Genomic DNA, 21,595 nt, shown 5'->3' on the forward strand with positions numbered 1-21,595 from the left:
GGCAAACTCACTCAGAGAGGCCATAGTGCCTGGTGCAGAAAACAGAGCAAGTTCACATGGAGACAGCTGGAAGTGTTCGTCCAAGGCTAGGCTGAGGCTCTTTGTTTGGGGAAGAGGAGGGTTTACGTTGTGACTAAAATTCCTCTTCTCACCAAGCACCAAGTTCACAGATAAAACATACAACTTTCACAAAAGGTAAAGTTTTGAAACGCAGAACTTCATTTCACATTTTCCAAACACAATTGTATTTAACAGCAAAAAGTTATCTAGGTTATAGTAAACCCTCCAGTGGACTAGGATGTGTATTAGCGCAGGTGATGAGAGCATGAGTTTAAACCCTGCCATGGATTGGGATCAGTTACTAAACAATTCAGTTACTGCTGGAAAAAGTGAATCTGAGTTGAAATCAGCTACGTCTTTTTTGCTTTTCTTTGTCTCCCCTTCTGTTGGTGTCCAGTTCTTTGGAGGATAGGGCATTCCCCAGCTCTCTTAACCAATGTGTGGGCCTGGACAACTGGTGCTGACCAATTACTGAACCAGAAACAACACTACAGCCCCAGGTCAAAACCATCCTCGACCAGTAATGACTCACTCACATGTTCCACACATATTAACCCACTGACACGCTCACTCATACACATGCTGATGCTCTCACTCACACTCTCAACACACACTCACATGTTGACACATTAATACACACACACACACAAACACACAAATACACTCTCCACACACTGATATATACACACACACACACATACACACAGAAATTCACACTTTTCATACACACTCACATGTTGACACATTAACACACACTCACATACACACACACACAAATACACTCTCCACACACATATACATACATACACACACACACACACTGAAACTCACACTCTTCATACACACTGGCACATTGACACATTAACACACACACACAAACACACACGGACACATGCACAGACACTGACACACACATATATTCTCTGTACAAACACTAGCACTTGCACACACTGATGCAGATGCACACAGCGACTCATGCATAGACACAGGGCTGGATTTCCGTGAGTCAGGCTGAGTCCAGGGGCTATTAAAAATCTGGAGAAAAGGATACTTGGCCCATCTGTTTCTGTTGCTACAGTTGGAAAATTGACTCATTATGAATGTTTGGCTGAGATCCAAGAATCGCTAATGGATTCACTCAGCAGGGGGTCTGTTCACACAGCTAAAAAGGAAGTGTCTGCTTTGATTGATTGACATCTTTATGAGGATATAATAGGTTATTCTTTCTTTGATCTGCTCTTATCTCAATGTTTTATGTTTATTTGGACAAGGTTAAGAGTTGTGAAGTGAGGAAAACATCTGCAATTGAAACAATGGGAAAAATTTTCCCCCCGTTGGTGAGGGGTGGGGGGGGGGGGGGGTGGGTGGGAGTGTGGGAGCGAGCATGGGCAGGCAGCCCACCGATTGACACCCCCGATCCAGGACTGAGTGCAAATCCTTGAATAAAAGTAATTTGAAAGTTGTCAAAGGTGCTGCTCCCTGGGTGCTGTCCTGTCACCAGCTGCCTTACAGCAGGCAAAGACACTCAGGGAGGAGGGTCTTGGTGCTGCTGCTGTTGTGAGAATCCTCTCGACAGTATCCCAGCCCTGGGGGGGGGGGGGGCGGTGGGGGTGGCGTTGGGAAGGTCGGTCAGGAGATGACCCTTACCTCTCTCTCTAAAGTGACTTTGTTCAACTCTGCTGAAATCTGTTGCTGAGGGAGTTTTAAACATGAGGGGATGCTTCGCCTCCAGGGCCTGAATCAGTGAGCAGGGGCAGTTGCAGAGCTGACTGCTGACCGCTGCGCATCAGCGGCTCTGCGCCGCCATTTCACGCAGGCGGGCCAGTTGAGGACTGCCCAGTGTAAGACGCGAGTGGTAGTGCCCAGCGCTACCTGTGTGGGCGGTGGGGAAGGGGAGGGGAGCTGGGAGAGTCGTGGCCTGCGCTCTTTCAGGGAGATTGAAGCATTTTGAAATAAATAAATAAATGGATTAAAAATGTAATTAAACATGTCCCCTCATGTGACCGTGTCAGAGCAGAAGAGGCCCTTCGGCCCATTGAGTCTGCACTGACACGTGAGAAGCCCCTGACCTACCTCCCTAATCCCATTTACCAGCACTTGGCCCGTAGTCTTGACATGTTTTTATATTTCAGAAATTTTTAAAATTTAATTAATAAAATCTTTAGGAAACCGCTCGTGGATGAGGTTTCCTAAAAAGTGTAAAGGCCGCTTGGCCTTTTTTGCCTGGCTGCCTACCGTGAGATTGGATGGGCAGTGTTAACAATTACATTAATTACTTCCTCAATGGCCTTAATAGGCTGTTTAAATATCAGCGGGCACACAGCTGACTCTGGTGCGCGTCTGCTGAATGAAGTATTGCGAGGCTGGGCGATGATGTCGAGACACGTGCCCCATGTCACTGTGGGTCGGGCCTGCTCCAGCACGCCGAGCGGAACATTCAGGCCCAGGTATCCTTAGGCAGGCTGAGAATTACTGGCTGTGGTTCCACTGAGACGCTATCCCACAGTTTTCCTGTTTCTCCCTGTTGAAGTTGTGGGATTGAGGACTGATTAACTTTGCACTTAAAAGAGAGGTGGGTAGGAAATTTGCACAATTGCATTTGCAAAATTATTCAGATAAACATCACCTATTATTTAAATTGACTAAACATTCATCACAAGCCTTAAACAATGTGAAGTGTATTCTTTTAAACAGCTTGTTTAAGAACCACACAGAATGATTTATGTAAATGGTCATCTCTTTGCGTTTTGGGTGAATTCCACCACTTTTATACTCAGGACGTTTAGCTACCATTTAGGAGCGGATATTTGGACAGTTCTCACCATTTACAGCACAACATTCAAATAAATAGATTGGTGAGTTAACTCTCAGCAAACCACACTCGGCTGTGCCATCAGAAAGGAAACTGCAGCAGACAGTTAGCACAAAAGCTGCACTTGGAACTTGATTCTCTTTTTTCCAAGTGGTAGTTCTGTTAAATGCTTTTTTATTATTGAAGTGAGGGCTGATCCCTGGTGCCTGAACTGTGACTATCGACCTCTAGGTGGCACAGGAGGAGCAGCAGCGACCTTTGCTGAGGCTTGGGTTGGGGTCCTGAAAAATAAATAGCAGATTTGCCGTGTTAGTGCTGATAGGGACATGACAGTGTTTAAGCAAAGATCCATTACCTGTACCTCCAGTGCCCACGCACTGCCTGGCATCAAGTCCCATTCACCCATCGCCCCTGTGGTTGCTGAACTATGTTGGCTCTCAACCCCCCCACCCAACTTCAAATTCCTGGCGTGCCGCCAAGGGCCCCTGTATATTCCGACACCTCATGAGAGCAACCATTTCTTTGGGTGGATGAGCCAATCCTCGATGTAGCCAACAGCAGCCACAAGCGGTGAGCCAGCGCGGCAAGGAGAGCTGGCGAGCGCGGACAGTCACAAACACAACCACAGTCGAGCAATGATTGTTAGATTGTGCAGTGGACCTGGGGACCCCTCGGTCTTCAGGAGGATTGGAAGGAATGGTTGGGAGTTCAGGGCACACAAGCATCTGCTTTGCACAATGTGGTTAAAGGTCACGAGTAGATACCTGGGTGGCATGCGAGGTGGAATTCGAGGAGGCGGTAAACTGGGTGGTCGGTGTCGGCTGATAGGCCGACTCACGGGTCTGCAGTCTGCTGGCTCATTGTCCTTGATAAGGTCAAAACAGAAAAAGAGAAAAAGCAACGTCACTATTTGCAGAGAGAATGGGGAAAGCACCGTGTGTTACTGATATTACATTGTGCACGTTTTCACACTAACTTAGTTAGGAATTCTGCAGGATTCTCCCGGTGCCCCAGCGTAACACTGGCGGACATCCCAAGCACATGGCACCAGCGAGGAGATTGGGAGAAGCCAGCGGAAATCCTGCTCCTCTGTTCCTGCGCTCCAGTGCCCCCACTGAGTGATTTACACAGCACACGTAGAGACAGGCTGCTGGCCTAACAGGCCAGTGCTGGGGTTTTATACTGAGCCTCCTCTCACCCCACTTCATCCTACTTCATTTCCACCCCTTCAACTAAATGGATGTGTTGCGAGAACGCAAATTCATGATTCACACTTCCAGTGACTACTGAGAGCGTGGAGGTGAAATATATACCCCAAAACTCAGCCTCTGTCAGCTCTCCCTCCCCCCAGCACCCCCCCACTCCCCTCCCTGAGCAACTGACGGGTGAATAGAATTGAGGTAGATCAGCCATGATTGTGTTGAACGGACGAGCACGGTCAAAGGGCTGAATGGCCTACACTTGCTCCTATTTTTTATGGTCTTATGTGCCTGCACACATTATTCCTCATAAACTGATCTTTCCTGACTTCCATGTCAGTAAACAATTCCCTTTCCTCAGGTACAGGCCCTGCCCTTTCAGAACTGCTGTCAGCACCTCTTCCTGAAATAGTTCATCCTCAACTCAACTCAATTACCCCATTTCCAAAATGCTCTGAATGCTGCAAGTCTGAATTAAAACAGTCTGACAGCATCTGTGGACAGAGAATTGCAGTTAACGTAGAGAATGACATAGTCCACACCAGGTACAGATGGCAGGTTTCCTTCCTTAAAAACAAAAAAACTGCGGATGCTGGAAATCCAAAACAAAAACAGAATTACCTGGAAAAACTCAGCAGGTCTGGCAGCATCGGCGGAGAAGAAAAGAGTTGACGTTTCGAGTCCTTCGAGTTCTGTCGAAGGGTCATGAGGACTCGAAACGTCAACTCTTTTCTTCTCCGCCGATGCTGCCAGACCTGCTGAGTTTTTCCAGGTAATTCTGTTTTTGTTTTCCTTCCTTAAACATTAATGTTTAAAATGGTCACAATTACTGAGGCTAGCTTTGTATTCCAGATTTTATAAATTGAATTTAAATTTCACCAGCTGCTATAATGGGATTTCAACCCACTCCCCCCCCCGAGTACCTAATCTGGACCTATAGCACACTCAGGCCAGGGACATTACCACTACACCACCATCTCCCTGCAGCTTTAACTCAGCATGTAACCACACCTGAATAGCTCGAGTTCCCTCTGTCCATTCACTTGTGGGATTTGGCTGTTGCTGCAGACCTGAGTCCATCACTGGAGATTCCCCTTTCTCATCCACGTCTCCTTTTACTTTCTCTTTATTCCTCTTCACCCCTCTCTCATGTCATCATGCCTTCTTTCATTTTTTCCCTCTCAGACAGTCTGCCCTTCCAAATCCCTGTCCAAACCCTCTTTGACCTTCTTACTCTCTGACCTTCAAAATCAGAAACAACATCCTACGTGCCTGTGACAAAAGTAAACTATCCCCCTCATCTTCCTCGTCCTGTCTGCACACTTCATCACCACACCATCCTCGTCCACTTCATCGTCCAGCTGGGAGCGACTGTACTCACCTGGTTCCATTCTTTTCTATTCAGTTGTAGCCAAAGAACCTCCTACAATGGATTCTCTTCCTGCTCTTGCACCACTACCTCTGGTGCCCCCCCCCACCCAAGAATCTATCCTTGGACCCCTCCTATTTCTCAGCAGTATACTGATCTTTGTCAATATCATTCTGAAAATACAATGTCAGGTTGCACATGTATGTTGATGATAGCCATTGACATAAGACATAAGACATAGGAGCAGAAATTAGGCCATTCGGCCCATCAAGTCTGCTCCACCATTCAATCATGGCTGATAAGTTTCTCAACCCCATTCTGCCGCCTTCTCCCTGTAACATTGCCATCTTGCTTGACCCCCTTCACTATCACTGTATTGTCACAATACTTGTCTGACATCTAGTACTGGATGGGTAAAAATTTTCTTCGACTAAATATTGGGATAATTGAGACCATTTCCTTCAGTCCCCATCAAGCAGTCTGCTCCTTAGTAACTAACTCTATCGCTTTCCCTGGCAACTGTCTGTAACTGAACCAGACTGGTTGAGACCTTGGCATTGCACTTAACACTGAGATGAACGTATCTGCTCCATCACCCAGATTACCTACTTCAATCCCTGTAGCATCACTTGTGGATTACCTCATTATCCCCCTCTGCTCCACTGCTTAAACTCAGGATGCTTCGAGTGCTTGACCGACTGCTGAGGCTGCCTGAGTAGAGGGAACAGAAGACAGACTGATTTAGAAATGGAGACAATTTACAAAAGCAGCTTTAGATAAAGAAAACTAATAATACCTCAAACCCCAACTCTGTCAAAACAGCTCATGGGTTGAACGCTGAGTTGTGTTAACTGACAGTCATTGCAAGTATGAATTAAATGGAGAGAGAAAATAAATTTCTGTATGTTCTGCAGAGTTTAGCTGTCCTTGCCCCTCTATATAAGATTGCTGTTTACACATTAAGATGCTGAATAAAATTATCCCATGGAAAGAAGACAGAATTATGACAGATTGTATTTTTGGCTAAGCTTAGAGGGAAAGGTAAAAACTGAAATCAACTTTTCTCTCTAGAGTTAAGTGCCTCGTGAAATGAGCAGGAAGGTAAACTTGCTCTTACCTAGCCTAGCAGTTCCCATGTTAAATTGTGCCAGAACTGGACTTTTCCAATGAATCTTAGCCTTGGTTTAGGGCGTTTTACTATGTGAAAAGTGCTATATGAATGCAAGTTGTTGCTGTCGGTTGGGTACACCTCCCTTTTGAGTTCTTTTGTGATGCTCATCCCTCTGTCACGTTTCACACCCTTCAGTCTAAACCGCTGTTCCTTTCTTCCATTGTTTTGATCTCCAGTTTTTTTTTTAAAGCGCAAGCAGATAAACTAACGCTTCCGTCTGCAAGTTTCCCTCTCTCTGTAATAAGGAGAGCTGGGGATGCAGTTGAAAAGGCAAGAAAATAGCAGGGCCAGGGGGAAAAGAGCAGGGGGGTGGGGTTAATAGCTGGATAGCTTCCGCACGTGTTTAACAATTTGATGGAAAATAAGGAAGAATTTAAGAACAAGGATAAGAAAATCAAAGAGGGTGTATGAAAAGAGAAGCGCGGGCACCAGGCATGATGGGCCGAATGGCAGCCTTCTGTGCTGTGCCACTCAGTGATAGTGCGATGAGTTTAGTTGCTATCTCAGGTAGGAAGGCTCAAGGAGTTAGACTGACATTAGAATCTGACCCATGGCTCTGCAGACATACTTGCTGTGCTAGATGTGCTTCCTGTTTTCCACATGCCCCGCTGTATTCCTTCCCGGAATGGGCAAGGCTGGTTGAATCTGGGATTATCTTGATAAACTCCATATTGCGCAGTGTCTGAAATGTCATTTGGCCGAGCAGGAAGTGTGATTTCTAATTCTGGTGAATAATTACAACAGTGACATTTTAAAACACTTATTATACGCTGCTGATCCCCCCATGCCAATGCCTCTGCATAAAAATGCTTTCTTTAAAAATAAAATCAAACAGATATTAACAAAATTGAAGTAGATATTAGCCTTCCACTGGCAGATTATAAACGTCTGTCCAGAAAGCGATTACAAATAGGGTGTGCTGCCAATAATCATTCAAACTTAAAGAAATAAGAAGTCTCTGTGCCTGGTGTCTTTAAATGGATGAAAAACCAGAAAGATTCCTTTATGGAAATGTTAACCTGATTTGCCTCTTTTTTTAAAAAAAAATGTTCTTGGGATGTGGGCTTCGCTGGCTGGGCCAGCATTTATTGCCCATCCCTAGTTGCCCTTGAGAAGGTGGTGGTGAGCTGACTTCTTGAGCCGCTGCAGTCCATGTGGTGTAGGTACACCCACACTGCTGTTAGGGAGGGAGTTCCAGGATTTTGACCCAGCGACAGTGAAGGAACGGTGATATATTTCCAAGTCAGGATGGTGAGTGACTTGGAGGGGAACTTACAAGTGGTGGTGTTCCCATCTATCTGCTGCCCTTGTCCTTCTAGGTGGTAGTGGTCGTGGGTTTGGAAGGTGTTGTCGAAGGAACCTTGGTAAGTTCCTGCAGTGTATCTTGTAGATGGTACACACTGCTGCTACTGTGTGTTGGTGGTGGAGGGAGTGAATGTTTGTGGATGTGGTGCCAATCAAGTGGCTACTTTATCCTGGATGTTGTCGAGCTTCTTGAATGTCATTGGATTTGTACACATCTGGAAAGTGGAGAGTATTCCATTACACTCCTAACTTGTGCCTTGTAGATGATGGACAGGTTTGGGGAGTTACTCACAGGAGGTGAGTTACTCACTGCAGAATTCACAGCCTCTGACCTGTTCTTGTTGCCACAGTACTTGTATGGATGGCCCAGTTCAGTTTCTGGTCAATGGTAACTCCCAGGAAGGTAATAGTGGGGGATTCAATGATGGTAATGCCTTTGAAGATCAAGGGGCGATGGTTAGATTCTCTCTTGTTGGAGATGGTCATTGCCTAGCACTTGTGTGTTGTGAATGTTACTTGCTACTTAGCAGCCCAAGCCTGTAAATTGAATGTGGGCACAAACTGCCTTCGCATCTGAGGCATTGTGAATGGCTATTGAACTTTGTGCAATCATCAGTGAAGATCCCCACTTCTGACCTTATATTGGAGGGAAGGTCATTGATGAAGCAGCAGAAAAAGGCTGAGCCTGAGGGACCTCTTGTAGTGAGGAGCTGAATCCAGGTGTGTGGACCAGAGACCCTGCTCCATTATCTCTAATCATGAGTAAAACATGGAAGTGTGAGGGACTAAGACCTCAACAGTGCACATTTTTATAAAATATACACATATACTCATTTCTAGTTCTAAATTTTAAAACTGAACCTAGGCTGAACAAGATCCTTATAACGGCTGAATCTATGACCCCAGGACAAAGAAGCCCCTTTGCAATTTTGGGAAAACTCACACCTCATTACCTTTGAGGAGCCTCTAACAATCACTGGGGGATTGCACAGCCCAACTTCAAAGAGAATTATACAAAGGCCATTTGCATATGGTAATCCAGGTTTGCCAGCAGGAGACAGAGGGTCTGCTAAGACAAAAAGCCCCTCAACCATTCCTTTCAACTCATAATGGCTGTGATGTTTAGCAGTCAAAGAACAAAGAACAAAGAAAAGTACAGCACATGAACAGGTCCTTCGGCCCTCCAAGCCTGCGCAGATCATATTGCCCGTCAACTAAAATATTTTGCCTTTGAGTCTTTGAGACCCAGCCTAAGTCCAGACAATAGATGCACATCCTTTGCTGAAGACCTGGTGAAGAGGTGGGGGTCATGTGAGAAGGGCCTCTGGCTTGTTGAACAAACTAATATTGCCTTGCTGAGCTGAATAACCCAGTCTGCTCCTTACAAAAACAGAATTACCTGGAAAAACTCAGCAAGTCTGGCAGCATCGGCAGAGAAGAAAAGAGTTGACCTTTCAAGTCCTCATGACCCTTCAACAGAAATAAGTAAAAATAGGAGAAGGGTGAAATATAAGGTGGGGGGGGGGTGGGGTAGAGAAGTGGGGGTGGGGGGCGGTGGCTGTAGGAATAATGAAAGCAGTGATAGGAGCTGATAATCAAAAGATGTCACAGACAAAAGAACAAAGAGGTGTTGAAGATAGTGATAGTATCTGAAAGAATGTGCTAATTAAGAATGGATGGCAGGACACTCAAGGTACAGCTCTAGTGGAAATAATGGAAATAGGCGGGAAAAGAAAAATCTATATAAATTGTTGGAAAAAACAAAAGGAAGGGGGAAGAAACAGAAAGGGGATGGGGATGGAGGGGGGAGTTCAAGATCTAAAGTTGTTGAACTCAGTATTCAGTCCGGAAGGCTGTAAAGTGCCTAGTCGGAAGATGAGGTGTTGTTCCTCCAGTTTGCGTTGAGTTTCACTGGAACAATGCAGCAAGCCAAGGACAGACATGTGGGCAAGAAAGCAGGGTGGAGTGTTAAAATGGCAAGTGACAGGGAGGTCTGGGTAATGCTTACGGTCAGACCGCAGGTGTTCTGCAAAGTGGTCGCCCAGCTTACGTTTGGTCTCTCCAATGTAGAGGAAACCGCATTGGGAGCAACGAATACAGTAGACTAAGTTGGGGGAAATGCAAGTGAAATGCTGCATCACTTGAAAGGAGTGTTTGGGCCCTTGGACGGTGAGGAGAGAGGAAGTGAAGGGGCAGGTGTTGCATATTTTGCGTATGCATGGGGAGGTGCCGTAGGTGGGGTTTGAGGAGTATGGGGTGATGGAGGAGTGGACCAGGGTGTCCCGAAGGGAACGATCCCTACGGAATGCTGCCGGTGGGGGGGTGAAGGGAAGATGTGTTTGGTGTTGGCATCATGCTGGAGTTGGAGGAAATGGCGGAGGATGGTTCTTTGAATGCGGAGGCTGGTGGGGTGATAAGTGAGGACAAGGGGGACCCTATCATGTTTCTGGGAGGGAGGAAAAGGCGTGAGGGTGGATGCGCGGGAGATGGGCCGAACACGGTTGAGGGCCCTGTCAACCACTGTGGGTGGAAAACCTCGGTTAAGGAAGAAGGAGGACATGTCAGAGGAACTGTTTTTGAAGGTAGCATCATCAGAACAGATAGAACGGAGGCGAAGGCACTGAGAGAATGGGATGGAGTCCTTACAGGAAGCGGAGTGTGAGGAGCTGTAGTCGAGGTAGCTGTGGGAGTCGATAGGCTTGTAATGGATACTGGTGGACAGTCTATCACCAGAAATTAAGACAGAGAGGTCAAGGAAGGGAAGGGGAGTGTCAGAGATGGACCATGTGAAAATGATGGAGGGGTGGAGATTGGAAGCAAAATTAATAAATTTTTCCAAGTCTTGACGAGAACATGAAGCAGCACCAAAGTAATCATCGATGTACTGGAGAAAGAGTTGTGGGAGGCGGCCGGAGTAGGACTGGAACAAGGAATGTCCCACATACCCCATAAAGAGACAGGCATAGCTGGGGCCCATGTGGGTACCCATAGCCACACCTTTTATTTGGAGAAAGTGAGAGGAGTTTAAGGAGCAATTGTTCAGTGAGAGAACAAGTTCAGCCAGATGGAGGAGAGTAGTGGTGGATGGAGATTGTTTGGGCCTCTGTTTAAGGAAGAAGCTAAGGGCCCTCAGACCATCCTGGTGGGGGATGGAGGTGTAGAGGGATTGGACGTCCATGGTGAAGAGGAAGCGGTTGCGGCCAGGGAACTGGAAATTGTTGATGTGACGTAAGGTGTCAGAGGAATCGTGGATGTAGGTGGGAAGAGACTGGGCAAGGGGAGAGAGAAGGGAGTCAAGATAACGAGAAATGAGTTCCGTGGAGCAGGAACAGGCTGACACGATCGGTCTGCCGGGACAGTCCTGTTTGTGGATTTTGGGTAAGAGGTAGAAGCGGGCCATCCGAGGTTGGGCAGCTATCAGGTTGGAGGCTGTGGGAGGAAGATCTCCACAGGAGATGAGGTCAGTGACAGTCCTGGAAACAATGGCTTGATGTTCAGTGGTGGGGTCATGGTCCAGGGAGAGGTAGGAGGAAGTGTCTGCGAGTTGACGCTCAGCCTCTGCGAGGTAGAGGTCAGTGCGCCAGACAACAACAGCACCACCCTTGTCAGCGGGTTTGATGACAATGTTAGGGTTGGACCTGAGAGAACGGAATGCAGGAAGTTGAGAGAGAGAGAGATTAGAATGGGTGAGAGGAGCAGAGAAATTGAGATGACTAATGTCACGCTGTCAGTTCTCAATGAAAAGATCAAGAGAAGGTAAGAATCCAGAGGGAGAGGTCCAGGTGGAGGGAGAATATTGGATGTGGGTAAAAGGATCTGTTGAATGCGGAGAGGACTCCTGCCCAAAGAAGTGAGCCCGGAGATGAAGACGGCGGAAAAAGAGTTCAGCATCATGCCGAGCCCAAAATTCATTGAGGTGAGGGCGTAAGGGTATGAAACTAAGTCCTTTGCTGAGCACTGAATGTTCAGCGTCGGAGAGGGGAAGGTCAGGGGGTATAGTGAATACACGGCTGGGGCTGGGATTGGAAGATGGGGTGGGGACGGAGGGACAGGCAGGGGTGGAGGGTCCTGGATGGCGTTGGTGTCGATGGGTTGTTGGAGCTTGCGTTCCTTAGCACTTGAGAGAAAGAGAAAAAGTTCCTTGTTCAGGCGTCAGATGAGACGAAGAATAAAATGAAACTGGGGGCACGTGCAGCTTTGAAAAAGGGTGTGGTGGTGCTGCTGGAGGGAGAGGTCGAGTGTGTTCATATGGCGGCGCATGGCACTGAGTGTGGATCTCAGAATGTGTCAGGAACAGCAGTCCGAGAAACGTTTTATGTCCAATACCTGTAATCCTGGGTGGGTTTGAAACATGAGGGGTGGAATTTCAGTTGAAATCCATGTGGGGTAAGTCGGAGATGGAGACAGTCACTGAGAAAGGAGATATGGCTGTGAAAGCGGGTTTTAGTAAACACCTTGTCAAACACCAGGAGAGAAATGGAAAGCAATGAAGGTGAACAAGGCAAAAGAGAGATACGGAAATCCTGTAGGAGAGAAGAGCAATACTTCTTTAAGGTAGGCATTTCTTGAAGAGAAGTGGCAGTCAATTAAACACAGAGATAAAAACAAAAACTGCAGATGCAGGAAATCCAAAACAAAAACAGAATTATCTGGAAAAACTCAGTAGGTCTGGCAGCATTGGCGGAGAAGAGTTGACATTTCGAGTCCTCATGACTCTTCAACAGAACTGAGTGAATATAAGGAGAGGGGTGAAATATAAGCTGGTTTAATGTGGGGGGCATGTGGTTGTAGGGACAAGCAAGCAGTGATAGGAGCAGATAATCAAAAGATGTCACAGACAAAAGAACAAAGAGGTGTTGAAGGTGGTGATATTATCTAAGAGAATGTGCTAATTAAGAATGGATGGCAGGACACACAAGGTACAGCTCTAGTGGGGGTGGGGTGAAATAAGACTAAAAGGGCATGAAAGGTATAGATTTAAAAATAATGGAAATAGGTGGGGAAAGAAAAATCTATATAAATTATTGGAAAGAACAAAAGGGAGGGGGAAGAAACGGAGAGGGGGTGGGGATGGAGGAGGGAGTTCAAGATCTAAAGTTGTTGAACTCAATATTCAGTCCGGAAGGCTGTAAAGTGCCTAGTCGGAAGATGAGGTGCTGTTCCTCCAGTTTGCATTGGGCTTCACTGGAACAATGCAGCAAGCCAAGGACAGACATGTGGGCAAGAGAGCAGGGTGGAGTGTTAAAATGGCAAGCGACAGGGAGGTCTGGGTCATTCTTGTGGACAGACCGAATGTGTTCTGCAAAGCGATCGCCCAGTCTGTGTTTGGTCTCTCCAATGTAGAGGAGACCGCATTGGGAGCAATGATTGCAGTAGACTAAGTTGTCCTCACTTATCACCCCACCAGCCTCCGCATTCAAAGGATCATCCTCCACCATTTCCGCCAACTCCAGCATGATGCCACCACCAAACACATCTTCCCTTCACCCCCCCCGGCAGCCATCCGTAGGGATCGTTCCCTCCGTGACACCGTGGTCCACTCCTCCATCACCCCATACTCCTCAAACCCCACCAATGGCACCACCCCATGCCCACGCAAAATATGCAACACCTGCGGGTTTGATGACAATGTTAGGGTTGGACCTGAGAGAACGGAGTGCAGGAAGTTGAGAGAGAGAGAGATTAGAATGGGTGAGAGGAGAGAGAAACTGAGATGACTAATGTCACGCCGTCAGTTCTCAATGAAAAGATCAAGAGAAGGTAAGAATCCAGAGGGAGAGGTCCAGGTGGAGGGAGAATATTGGATGTGGGTAAAAGGATCCATTGAATGGGGAGAGGAATCCTGCCCAAAGAAGTGAGCCCGGAGACGAAAGCAGCGGAAGAAGTGTTCAGCATCGTGCCAAGCCCAAAATTCATTGAGATGAGGGAGTAAGGGTATGAAACGAAGTCCTTTGCTGAGCGCTGAACTTTCAGCATCGGAGAGGGGAAGGTGAGGGGGTATAGTGAATTGATGGGATTGGAAGATGGGGTGGGGATGGAGGGACAGGCAGTGGTGGAGAGTTCTGGATGGCGTTGGTGTCGATGAGTTGTTGGAGCTTGCGTTCCTTAGCACTTGAGAGAAAGAGAAAAAGTTTCTTGTTCAGGCGTCGGATGAGACGAAGGATAAAATGAAACTGGGGGCACGCGCAGCTTTGAAAAAGGGTGTGGCGGTGCTGCTGGAGGGAGAGGTCGAGTGTGCTCATATGGCGGCGCATGGCACTGAGTGTGGATCTCAGAATGTGACGGGAACAGCATGGTCTCAATTAAACCCTGTTTTAGGCTGAATACGTGCAGCTGAGTCCCATGTCCAATAGTGAGGTGGAGGTGAATGTGCCTGTGTAGAAAAAAGATTATGGGCAGAATTTTATGCTGGCAGAATTTTACAGTCCCGCCAAAGTCAGTGGACTTTTGAATGGCTCGATGTATTTTACAGCCCCACCCCCATCGCAGGAGGACCATAAAGTTCCGCCCTATCAGATGACTCTTGATACACAGTTCATGATGCCCGTGTTGAAGGTCAAAATTTGGTAATGATAAGAGGAAGTGGCTTCTTCATCAGCTGACACATCCACTGCTGTGAGTGGGAACAATATTATTTATTTGCCTTGCTGCAGTGAGGAAGTAAAAATTGCAATTTTTTAGGAATCAATGAAAAATCACTTCGCCTTCTTTCTGCATGTTGTTTGCAAACCCTGTAAATTTTTACAGCGACGATATCTGCCCCTCCCCTTCCCCACACAGTGGACAGCACTACAGGATATTTCTCTCTTTAATTAAATGTCTTGTGAACAACACATCACACATGCTTTCTGCTCACCTCGCTACAGGTGTATAAATTTACTCCCTCATAGGTCTTTCATTCTTCAATCATGTCCTCCGCTCTGCTGTAAGGGTTCCTCCTCACCCTTTTCTATATGATCGCCCACTTTATTAACTTTCACTTAGCCTTTGGTCCTTCCATGCTGTGCTGCAGACCTGAATTATCCACGTCAAACTACCTCTCTTATGCCGAGCAATGCCACAGGTGATCAGCCTGTGATTGCATGTTGAAAATAAAACTGGCCATTTTGGATCGGTGTTGGTCCCAGAGTCGGCAGATTGTGGATTCAAGTTTCACGCCAGGGTTAAGCACATAAACTAGGCTAGTTTTATTGAAGGGATGCTACATTGCTTTTTGACTGGGATGTTAAGCCCAGGCTCCATAGTCTAGCTCTGGTGGAAAGTGTATGAACTTTTGCCAATGTCTTAGGCCAAGATTTTTTCTCCCACCAATATCACCAGAAACATGTTAAAAAGCAACAGCAGCTTAACTAGCCATTGATCTTATTATCGTCCGTTCAATCTTGCTCTACACAAAATTATTTCTCTAAAGTTCCTGCTGTAATTCATTGGGCGGAATTTTACAGACCCATCATGGTGGGGGTGGGGCTGTAAAATGTGGCGAGTCGTTCTAATGTCCATTGACTTTGGCAGGGCTGGAAAATCCCGCCAGCGGGAAAGGCCGTAAACTTCCACCTTTTGCGTGTGAAACACCTGGAAACGTTTCTGAGGAATGTGATAAGCTGCCATATAACCAATTCTTAAAAGTATTCCTCTCAAGTTATTAAAAATAAACATTAGCCAATCTCCAATGGCACTGGCAGCAGGTGGAATAAATAAAGCTACCATCATAGAATTTGACACCATTCAGCCCATCGCACATGTGCCAGGTCTCTGAAAGCACCATCCACATGCAAACTTCTATTTCTTTATACTATCTATCCACTGCCTCTTTAAATGATATCTTTAATTCTGATTCCACCACTGTTTCTGATTAGACAGTTTTTAATCTTCCTATTCTTTCACGTGGGCATCACTTGCAAGCCCAGCATGTGTTGCCCATGCCCAATGAGTGAGGGTCTTGCCAGGCCACTTCAGAGGGGTAGTTAAGAGTCGACCACGTTGCTGTGGGTCTGGAGTCACATGTAGGCCAGACCAGGTAAGGATGGCAGAATTCCTTCCCTAAAAGAATCGATGATATTTGTCGTGCTCATCATTGCTGAGGCTAGCTTTCAATTCCAGATTTTACTATAACATTCTGCCTGCTGCAGTAGGATTTGAACCCAATGCCTGAAGGCACTAGCCTGGCACTCTGGATGATGAGTGCAGTGACATTATCGCCATGCCATCAATACCCCATAACTAACAGCTGCACAACTGTCTGCATAGAGTTTTTTTCCCCCAACTTCTCTCTTCATTTTTTGGTAATGTTCTTAAATTTATGCCTTTTTATTACCAGCTCGCTGGCTGAGTGGAATTGGTTTCCTGACTTATTTTATTCATAATTTTGAAAACCTCTATCAGAACTTTTCTGTTCTTATAAGAATTGTCCTCGTTTCTAAACCCTGGGATCGTCACTGTCAATCTTTCCTGCACCTCCTCCATGGCCTTGGCTATTTCTTCACCTTAAGAGTTCAAAACTGGTCACAATACCAGACCTCTGATTGACTCCCCCACTCTGTCTAGGAAATTCAATCTGACTTAGTGCCCCCAGATGAAATCAAAGCTGCTGATGGATGGAACTGAGACTCCTGGCCTGGTTTAACACCCATGCTGTGCATTTACCCTTTGTGCCACTTGGTAGGCAGGAGAGAGAAATGCCTATTTCAAACGGCTTTAGCTTCTCGGGCTGTTTGACAGGTGTGGCTGGAGCTCACCTGGATGTTTGCTGGACTTTCCTTTGATGTTCTGTCTCCGTGTGATACTGTCCCGCAGCTTCTTGAGGTTTTCCTGACACAGAAAGATACTGTTAGATTTCTCATGGTCTGTCTGCTCTGTCACTCTGCGTCACCCTCCAGAGAACGAGCACTGAGCAAATGCAAGAGTTCACAGGTCCTATGCTTTTATGGAGACTGAATTCCATATGGTGGGAATATTATTATAAACAATATGATTTAATGGTCAGATAAGACTGTTACTCCTCCAATAACATTTTCTGTTTTTGCCCTTTGTCTTTTATTCAGTCTTGGGATGTGGGTGTTGGTGTGAAGGCTGGCATTTATTACCCATTCCTTTTTGCCCTTCAGTTGATGGTGAGCCACCATCCTGAATACAAGTGAATGGCTTGTTTCAGAGAGAAGTGGAGAGTCAGCCGCATTGCTGGGGGTCTGGAGCTACATATAGGCCAAATCAGGTAAGGATGGTAGATTTCCTTTCCCAATGGACATTGGTGAAGCAAAGTGGCTTTTATGTCAGTCTGGAAGTTTCATGGCCACCGGGAATGAGAGTGGCTTTTTAATCCAGATTTTATTTAATTAATTGAATTAAAATTACCCAGCCGTCTTGTCTCATGCCTCTAAATTATATATATTTTATATCTGGAATATAAAGTTATGTATGAGATATAATGTTATATATATTATATAACATTATTATATAATATTAGTGACTAGACTGTGGTGTTCATGGCATGATTTCAAACTTTGTGCTGATGTGAAGACTGGAAATGTTGTCAACTGTGCTGGGAATAGTCTTGAATTTCAAAAGGACATAGACAAGTTGTTGGATTTGGCAGACAAGTGGCAGATGAAGTTCAATGCCGAGAAGCGTGAAGTAATTCATTTTGGCAGGAAGAATAAGGAGAGACAGTATAAAATAAAGGGAGGGCCTCTAAAGGAGGTGCAGGAACATATGGACCTTGGTGTATATGTATATAGGCCATTGAAGATGGCAGGGCATGTTGAGAGAGCAGTTAACAAAGCATATAGTATCTTAGCCTTTATTAATAGGGGCATTGAGTACAAGAGTAAGGAGGTCATGTTGAACTTGTATAAGACACTAGTTAGTACTGCGTCCAGTTCTGGGCGCCATACCTAGGGAAGGATGTGGAGGCATTGGAAAGAGTACAGAGGAAATTCACAGGAATGATTCTTGGAATGAAGAGCTGTAGCTATGAGGAAAGATTGGAGAGATTGGGACTGTTTTCCATGGAGAAAAGGCCAGGAAACTTGACAGAGGTATTCAAGATCCAGGGTGGGGTATGGACAGGGTAAATAATGAGAAACAGTTCCCACTCAAGAGCATATCAGAAACTAGGGGGCGCAGATTTGATCCAGGTATTCAAAAGGGAATTGGATTTCTATCTGAAAAGAAAGAATGTGCTAGGTTACAGGGAAAAGGTGGGGGAGTGGGACTAGTTGGAATGCAGACTCAATGGGTCAAATGGACTTTTTCTGCACTGTAAAGATTCTGGACTCTGTGAATTACAATCCTCAGGCATAATCACAAAGCTACCCCACCACTCTGTGCTGGAGGTTGCAGCGGAGAGAAATGATGTGGAAGTCATTTTGGAGAGTTGCTGCAGTACATCCATTAGTCCTGCTGTTGTGTAGCATGTGTTGCTGCAACTTCAGAATAATTGTGAATAGAACTGAACACTGGGGAGCCATCTGCAAACAGCCCTATCCTTGTTAATTGTATATTAATTGTATTTATTTGTACGGGGATGGTGGGCATTAACTGGAGATTCACTTGAGAGCCCCTATAAATAGATACAGACTGAAACTGTGGTTATAGGGCTTAAGAGGTGCTTATTTGTAAAGTGTGTAAATAAGTGCTTATTAAAGTGTATAATGATTGGCTCCAGTTATAGCCTACACAACTGGCTTTCTGGAATATCACACTCCTGACTTTATGATAGCAAAAAAAGTCAATGATGAAGCATTGGGAGTCACACAGGGGATGGTTGGAGTGTGGAACAAACTTCCTGAGAGAGTGGTGGAGGCAGGTTTGATGGGGGTATTCAAAAGGGAATTGGATTGCTATCTGAAAAGAAAGAATGTGCAAGGTTATGAGGATAAGGCAGGGGTGTGTGACTATATAGAATGCTCTTTCAGAGAGCCAGTGCATTCTCAATGGGCCGAGTAGCCTCCTCCTGCACTGTAAGGTGGTGAGCTGAGCACATTTCCCTGAAGAACTCCCCTGCTGAGATAATTGGCATCAACAGACATCAATCCTCGTTTAGAATTTATTTGTCAATGCAGCTCCAGCTGTATGTACGGTCCATTCCAAAACTATAAACGTAGGTTCCGTTTGTCAGTGCTTCACTCCTGCCTGAGCATCAGAGGATCATTTCTCACTCGAGAGGTATGAGCACAAGAGGGAGTGCTGCACTGTCTTTTGGGTGAAACATAAAACTAAGGGCTGCCTTCCCCCCTCACGGGAGTTCTCCCCAACATCCTGGCCAATATTTAACCCTTAATCAACATCAATTAAACAGGTTATCTGCTTATTTGACCCATTGCTTCATGGGGCACCTTGCTGTACACAAAGGGGCTGTGAGTCTGCACATGTCAAAGCAGTAAGAACACCTCAGAAGGAATTACTGAGAGGGGCTTTGGGATGTCCTGAGGATGTGAAAGACACTGTAAGAAATGTAAGTCCATTCATTCAAAGACAAACCAATGCATGTTCAATATAAATGCGACCAACACTTGGTTGCCTGGACTTCAAAGCCCATTTGGCACTGCTGGGCTAGGCTGTCCTGCTCAGGGTTGCACCGAACTAGGCTGGGTTGGGCCAGGCTAAGGTAGCCTAGATAGGCCTGGACTGGCCGTTGGGGTAGGGGTGGGTTAGGCTGGCCGGGGGCAAATTACATATTCAGCGTGTTCTTGAGAACAACCCCACTGGCTGATTAGAGATCCCAGTTACGTGAACGATGACAACCGGCATTCAGTCTGCAAACCTGACCCTGACCTTCCTCAACTCTCCACCTCGCTTTCACACTGTCCTTACTGTCCCTGCTCTCCTGCACTGTTCAAATGAAGCTCAACGTAAGCTGGAGGAAAAGCACCTCATCTCTAGATTAGGCACTTTACAGCCTTCTGGGCTGAACAAAGATTCTGCCCCATTTTGTTTCCTTTTCCATTGTAGGTTTTGGTTTTACTCTTGTTTCTTCTTGTATTTGCTTTTGGGAGGCAGATGCTCCTCATTCTGCCATTCACACCTCCTCTAGACACATCTTTTGTTTCTTTGCTTGTCCCATTACCACTCCTTTTGGCCGTGCACCACTAACTCTCTTGCCACTTAGTCTCTCCTATCTTCCACCATGTCACAGTCCTTCCCTTTTGTTCTTTTTCCCACCTTCTCCCTTCCACCTGCTTAAAACCTGCCTGTGCATTATATTTCTAACTTTTCCCAGTTCTGATGAAAGGTCATCGACTTAAAACATTAACTCTGTTTCTCTCTCCACAAGTGCTGCTTGACATGCTGAGTATTTCAAGAGTTTTCTGTTTTTATTTCAGATTTCAAGCATCTGCAGTATTTTATTTTTGTGTTGTGTGAATGATGTATTTTAAGGTGGGCGGAGTTTATGTTTTTGTCCCTGTTAGTCTGTTTGTCTGTAAACAGTTTATCCCAAAAACTACTGTGTAGATTTCAATGAAACTTGGCAAACTGATTGGGTATGGTCCAAGGAAGAACTGATTAGTTTTTGGTGAAGATGTGGATCCAGGTCCTGGAATCTTTTAAAGGATCCATTAACGATGGGAGGTACGGCAAACTGACTTTTTTAAAAGAATGTTGCTTATTATAGAATGTTGTGGACTGCCTCAGCTGCTGTGGTGGAATTTGTTTCAGCTGTCAAAATGCGAGCAGAGTTTTCAGAGCAGGTTTGTGGATGTGCATTGGTCTGAAGCCTCATCAATGAGATGGGAAATCTTAACAAAAAGATTTCTTTTGTCAGCTTTGTAGTTACAGATCATCAACCAGGCAGGGAGAAGCCTCAAGGAAGAGCTATTTAATTGTGATAATTATCACAGTGTGGTGTAGGTAGGCACTCTACTGAGTGTCCTCTTCACTTGTTTATAACGTGGTTATGGGAATGGAACAAATGATCAATTTTCCAGTGTTATTTTGCTTCTGTCTTTGGGTTGCTGGATCTGGTGAAGCTAAATGTAAAAAGATAAATAATGCAGAAAGTACAGAGTTTTAACCTGCTCATGTTTAAAGCAGAGGGAGAAAACTTACATAACCGATCTTTAGAAGAATAAGTAAACTGGATAAAGCCCAGAGTGGAGGGGACTGTACAGTCTGGGCATGGATGGGCCAAATGGTTGTTCTCCAATCAATCCTATCCTCCGCTCTGATGGAGGTACTTCATTGTAGCTCCAGTGAATGAATGCAAAAGAGGAATTTAAACCCCCATCCCTGACCCCAATAACAAACCACATCTTGTATTATATTGGAGGAGGAGTGTTCCGCTAATGTTGGTAATTAATCAGTTTAGAGTGGAGTGCGAAATACCTGCTGGTAGCGGAATGACTCAGATCTGCGTTTCTGGTTGAGTTGCCACTCCTTAAACTGCAGGAGAGCTTCATCCACAGTGATCATTCCTAACTTCACCTGTTCCTGCAAGGTGATGAGCTGCCGCTGACCAGGGGTCTTCATCCCCGCAAATGGGTCATAGTCACTGGATGGAACTCTAGACAGCGCCTGCTTCGAGCGTGGTGGAATTGCTGGGAGAAAAAAAAACCATCAAACTCAAGTAAAGTCAACCAGTATATTACAGTCATACATTATCAGATCTCCCCTCCAGCCTGCACTCCTCTCTCTCTCTCTCTCTCTCCTTCCATGTTCACAACCTTTGCCTATCCAATAGTCTT

General features: G+C 45.7%; 1 protein-coding gene across 2 annotated transcripts in view; it reads right to left on the reverse strand.

Annotated features, from left to right (window-relative positions):
* Window positions 1–2,156: 2,156 nt before the first annotated feature.
* Window positions 2,157–21,595, reverse strand: part of pik3ap1 (phosphoinositide-3-kinase adaptor protein 1) — a 126,048-nt gene continuing 106,609 nt past the window's right edge. Inside the window, exons 12-17 of one of the 2 annotated variants that reach the window (XM_041176074.1) lie at window positions 21,237–21,448; window positions 16,652–16,724; window positions 7,180–7,335; window positions 6,081–6,151; window positions 3,637–3,737; window positions 2,157–3,153 (exon numbers count right to left, since the gene is read on the reverse strand). In XM_041176074.1, the coding sequence (XP_041032008.1) occupies window positions 3,090–3,153; window positions 3,637–3,737; window positions 6,081–6,151; window positions 7,180–7,335; window positions 16,652–16,724; window positions 21,237–21,448 (677 nt within the window). In that variant the 3' untranslated portion in view covers window positions 2,157–3,089. The remainder of the gene's footprint in view (window positions 3,154–3,636; window positions 3,738–6,080; window positions 6,152–7,179; window positions 7,336–16,651; window positions 16,725–21,236; window positions 21,449–21,595) is intronic. The other variant, XM_041176075.1, reaches the window with a different exon arrangement.

Source organism: Carcharodon carcharias, chromosome 28 (genome assembly GCF_017639515.1).
Source record: "Carcharodon carcharias isolate sCarCar2 chromosome 28, sCarCar2.pri, whole genome shotgun sequence".
In the NCBI taxonomy this organism is placed as follows: domain Eukaryota; kingdom Metazoa; phylum Chordata; class Chondrichthyes; order Lamniformes; family Lamnidae; genus Carcharodon; species Carcharodon carcharias.